At 47.9% G+C, this 5,574-nt stretch overlaps 1 protein-coding gene across 1 annotated transcript in view; it reads right to left on the bottom strand.

Annotated features, from left to right (window-relative positions):
- Positions 1 to 5,574, bottom strand: part of LOC122554086 (probable voltage-dependent R-type calcium channel subunit alpha-1E) — a 169,915-nt gene that overhangs the window by 41,307 nt on the left and 123,034 nt on the right. The window contains exons 6-7 of the mRNA XM_043698538.1: positions 1,953 to 2,056; positions 1,015 to 1,130 (exon numbers count right to left, since the gene is read on the bottom strand). Of these exons, the coding sequence (XP_043554473.1) occupies positions 1,015 to 1,130; positions 1,953 to 2,056 (220 nt within the window). The remainder of the gene's footprint in view (positions 1 to 1,014; positions 1,131 to 1,952; positions 2,057 to 5,574) is intronic.

Genomic DNA, 5,574 nt, shown 5'->3' with positions numbered 1-5,574 from the left:
GCATTTCAACTCCTCCTCCCACTCCACCGAGGATATGCAGGTCATTGGACTCATCCACCGCCAAACCACAACAACCCGCCGGTCGGAGGGGGAGCGTCTTATCTTCCGACTGGGAACTCTCCAACCACAGGGGATGAACTTGGACTTCACCAGTTTCTTCATCCCTCCTCCCCCCACCTTGTCTCAGCCGAGTCCCTCCCGCCCGGCACCGCCTTCCTGGCCTGCAGTCTTCTTCTTGACCTCTCTGCCTCCATCCTACTCCGACCTATCACCCTCACCTTGACCTCTTTCCACCTATCACATTTCCAACGCCCCTCCTCCAAGTCCCTCCTCCCTACCTTTTATCTTCTCCTGCTGAACACTCTCTGCTCATTCCTGAAGAAGGGCCTGTGCCCGAAACGTCGAATCTCCTGTTCCCTGGATGCTGCCTGACCTGCTGTGCTGTTCCAGCAATAAAGTTTCAACATTCAAGTTAGTCATGAGAGTTAGGTTTAATTTGTTAGGAACTCTGTTGGATCATTAAAGTGATGGCTTGGGCTAGATTACTATGTTATGGATCATTACCGTGAGGATTACGGTTTTATCTTTAGGGTTTGAGTTGGCTCACTTGAACTAGTGATTGGCTTGGAGATAGGAGTTGTGTAGACTGGTGCCTCACCAGTAGAATCTGATCATGCCAGATATTTGCCTTCCCTGGGATTAAAAGCAAGTCCCTCATCCCTCCCACCCTCAGTGACACTGTCCAGCAACAAACAATTCCCTCTGGAAGCCTCTGAGTCCTTCAGATTTTTCTCAGGAGTAATAAAAGATCAGCTTCAGCAAAACCAGGGAAAAGTATCTCATGAACTCGTAAGGAAAACGAGGGCTCTGCACCTTGCGCTGTGGTTGCTCTTTTGTTCCGTAATGCAGGTCCGCAGTGAAACCGTCTCTTGTCAGAATCCTGCCAAGGGCACACAGCTCACTTTGTGGGAAGGTTACGGATGCTCAAGGAGCCCAAGCTAACTCAGCACTCACCGGCTTTGTCGATCCACGCTCGGTAACCGTTCAACTCCCGCTCGATCTGCTGCTGCCTGCGCAGCTTCAGGAACGACCTCCTGTTCTCCACCCTCTCGCGCTCCTTGGCAAATTCACTGGGGAAGTAGAGGGCAGTTAGGGAGGGGGAATCATTCAGACAAGTCCCCAGCCCCCACCTTCCAGTGCTATTGTCATGACATCTGCACCAGATGGAAATATATGAGGCATCTGGAGACTAACCTCCAGAACAGCCCCTGCTTTGCCAACACGTGAATGGGGAACACAGACTGACTACCTGTATTTAAACTCAGCTTCACAATTTCAGATCAGTTTCTGGGCTCTTCAGCTCAGAATGTGTCTATGACTCATTTGGAAAATCTCACAAACTAAATGCCAATTACTTTGTTCAAGTTAAATACAAAGGTGTCTCTCTCTCTCTCCGTACTATTCCCCCATCAAACACTTCCAGGGCAGCGACTGCTGAGGTTAGATACAGAGTAAAGCTCCCTTTACGCTGTTCCTGTAAAATATTCCTGGACCACGTTGCGCTGCCCCACAAATGACACAACTCTGGAGACCAGATGTCCCTTTGTAAATAATAACCAGTCTTGTTTGGGACAGGTGTTGTTCTTGGACATAGAGTCATTGAGTCATAGAGATGTGCAGCATGGAAACAGACCCTTCGGTCCAACCCGTCCATGCCGACCAGATATCCCAACCCAATCTAGTCCCACCTGCCAGCACCCGGCCCATCACCGGAGTTGGAGCTCAGTCTAACTCCAAGCACGGGCACTGGTGTCGGAAACTGAACTAAGAAGGTTTCTGCCTGGCCGGGCCTAATCTGCAACTGAAGATGGGTGTCCCCATGCCAATGTAGCTCAGCTCAGGCGAGAGCCGGCTGAGCGTCCCTCCCCAGTGGGGAATTCTGTCACACTTACCCAGACAGGACTCCAAGCACCAGGTTCAACACAAAGAAGGAGCCAATGATAATGAGCGGGATGAAGTAGAGCCAATTCCATGTCGCTCCTAAGGCGTCATTTGTCTGCAAGAATACAAGAAGAAATTTCCGATTACTGCTGACCTCCATTGACTCTCATCAGGTCTCTCAGGTGGATGAGAGTGAGTCTTAATGGGTCCTGGTCAGTTGGAATAAGAGTGAAGTGATGGAGGTCTATTATCACTAGACCATTAATCCAAAGACCCCAGTAATGTTCTGGGGAATCGGGTTCAAAGACTGCCAAGGCAGATTGTGGAATCTAAATTCAATCAATATCTGGAATTAGAGGTTTACTGGTGGCCATGAAACCATTCTCCATTGTTGGAAAAACCCAACGGGTTCACTGGGTGGTACCGTGGATCAGTGGTTAGCACTGCTGCCTCATAGCATGAGGGAACCTGGTTCAAATCCAGCCTTGGGTGACAGTGTGGAGTTTGCACATTCTCCTGTATCTGCATGAGTTACCTCCCACAGTCCAAAGGTGTGCAGGTTAGATGGATTGGCTATGCTAAATTGCTCCATTGTGTCCAGGGATGTGCAGGCTAGGTGGATTAGCCATGGAAAATACAGGAGATGAGTGGGAGAGGCTCTTCAGAGGGCTGGTGCAAACTCAATGGGCCAAATATCCTCCATCTGCACTGTAGAGATTCTTTGATTCTAATTTGAGCTGGTTTCACTTTACCTTCCCTGAAAGCCCCACTATTCAATTTTGTTCTGCACAACTCCACAAGTCAATCTCCGTCTCCCGGGGAATGGGTCACTCAGAAACTTGGATTTAGGTCTTAGATCTGAGATGAGAATTGGAAAGCTGATGCTTTGCCGGACAGGTTGTTAATGTGGGTCAGGGAGTAACAAAGCACTGAGCAAAAGGGACTTGCTGCTAGACAGGACCTGGAGACTGGAGTTTTAGATCAGGGCTTTGGCAGAAGATGGGCTCGAGTGCATGTGGAGACTGGAAATATTAACAAGATGGACAGGCCTCATCTGCTGTCTCAGTGAAGGGGCCCACAACTTGATTTAACAAAGGATGGTGACTACACAGGCACAGTGTACACAAACAGACATGGCGATACATACACAGACACGTACATATGTAAACACACGTATACCCACAGACATGTGCATATATAAGTACACAGACACATTCATAAACACAAATACACATGTAGATATGTAAGTATGTAAACACACACAGACATATACGTATGTATACACAGACACTTTCACACACATGCTTGCACACATGTTCACTGACACATTCAAACGCACACACGTGTACACATATCCACAGACACACTTACAGACATGTACATATTTAAACATACATAGACGCATTCACACACACGTATGTATACACAAAGGTACACAGACACATATGTAAAAATACACACAGACATACACAGAGACATGTACATATACAAACATACACAGACACACATATGCAAACGTCCAGACACGTTCACACACAAGTATTTACACAATACCACACAAGTACATACACACATGTATCCACATACATACGCACACAGAGTCCTAGTTACACCAACACCTCAAAATCCCATTACCTGACCATTGTCACCATGCTGTTTGTAGCAGCTTACTGTGCACAGATTAGCCCATGTTCCCCGCATTTTTACAGCAGTGGTAAAAAATTGGTTGAAAGTTGTCCTGGAACAGCCTGAGGCTGTCACACTTGAATGGCACTTTCTGTGAAGTTAAAAATCACACAACACTAGGTTATAGTCCAACAGGTTTAATTGGAAGCACTAGCTTTCGGAGCGCTACACCTTCATCCACCTGACACAACCACCTGATGAAGGAGCAGCGCTCCGAAAGCTAGTGCTTCCAATTAAACCTGTTGGACTATAACCTGGTGTTGTGTGATTTTTAACTTTGTGCACCCTAGTCCAACACCGGCATCTCCAAATCATGATTTTCTGTGAAGACTCTGATGTTGCTCCTGTCACTCCATCCAATTCAGTACAGGTCGTTCAGCTATAACGGGCACCTCGTTGACGTGAATTGGCTGTAACGCGGTTGATGAGTTGGGGACAATGTTTCTAAAGTGCAAACTTTTAAAACATGGGTTGACTATAACACGATTATATTGCTAACACTTTTAAGTGTTGTTTCTAAAGTGCGATTTTTCTATAAAGTGGAGTTGCACAAGACCACAATCACCGCATTATGGAAGAACTACCTGTTCCGGAAAGACTTCAGCCACTTGACCTCTCGCCCTGCTCCAAGCTCTATCTCTGTCCACAAGCAGCTGACTCCATCCCTCTTCCCTGGCTCCTCCTGTCGAATGTCGGAGGTAAGGGTCACCACTCGTGTCCCCACTGACTTCATCTGCGGGAAGTGCACCCAACTCCACCTCCTCGGAAACCGCGTTAGGGAAATGGAGCTGGAGCTGGATGAACGTCGGATCATTTGGGAGGTGGAGGGGGTAAGATAGAGGAGTTACTGGGAGGTAGTCACACCTCAGATACAGGATAAAGGTAGATGGGTTACAGGTCAGAGGGCGGAAAGGGAACAGGTAGGCAGTGCAGGGAACCCCTGTGGCCGTTCCCCTCAATAATAAGTATATTGTTTTGGACACTGTTGGGGGGGGTCGGCCTACTGGGGAAAGCCATTGTGACCAGGTCTCTGGCACTGAGCCTGGCTCTGTGGCTCAGAAGGGAATTGGGGACAATAGAAAAACGCTAGTGGTAGGAAACTCAATAGTTAGAGGAACAGACAAGATTCTGTGGTCACGAATGGGACTCCCGAAGGTATGTTGCCTCCCAAGTGCCAGTGATGTCTTTGATCGAGTATACAAGAATCTGAAGGGGGAGGGTGAGCAGCCAGAAGTTGTGGGGCACATTGGCACCAATGACATAGCCAGGAAAAGGGATGACGATCTAAAAAGCGATTTCAGGCAGTTAGATTGGAAGCTAAAAAGCAGGACGAGCAGAGTGTTAACCTCAGGATTATTACCGGTGCCACGTGTTAGTGAGGCGAGGAACAAGGAGCGAGTGCAGCTAAACACGTGGCTACAGGGCTGGTGCAGGAGGGAGGGCTTCAGATACATAGATCACTGGGGTATCTTCCAGGGAAAGTGGGACCTGTACATGAAGGGGCACCAATGGAGGGGCAGGAGATTTGCTAGAGCACTTTGGGAGGGTTTAAACGAGTTTGGCAGGGGGAATCAGTCCTGCAAAACAGGGGAGAAGGTGGTTATTGAACTGGCAGAAATAGAATGCAGAGTCTGTCAGGAAGGATACACAGTTGATCGGGCAAAGGGATGGATTAAAGTGTGTCTGTTTCAATGCAAGGAGTGTCAGGAATAAGAGTGATGGACTTAGAGCATGGATCAGTACTTGGAACTACAATGTTGAAGCCCTAACAGAGACATGGATTTCACAGAGACATGGATTTCACAGGGACAGGAATGGTTGCTGGGTATTCCAGGGTTCAGATCTTTGAAAAAGAACAGGGACGAGGTAAAAGAGGAGGGGGAGTAGCACTGTTAATTAGAAAGGGCATTACAACTGCAGAAAAGGAGGTTGTTGAGGAGGGTTTGT

Source organism: Chiloscyllium plagiosum, chromosome 11, assembly GCF_004010195.1.
Source record: "Chiloscyllium plagiosum isolate BGI_BamShark_2017 chromosome 11, ASM401019v2, whole genome shotgun sequence".
Lineage (NCBI taxonomy): Eukaryota > Metazoa > Chordata > Chondrichthyes > Orectolobiformes > Hemiscylliidae > Chiloscyllium > Chiloscyllium plagiosum.
This window is presented reverse-complemented; position numbering and strand designations above follow the sequence as displayed.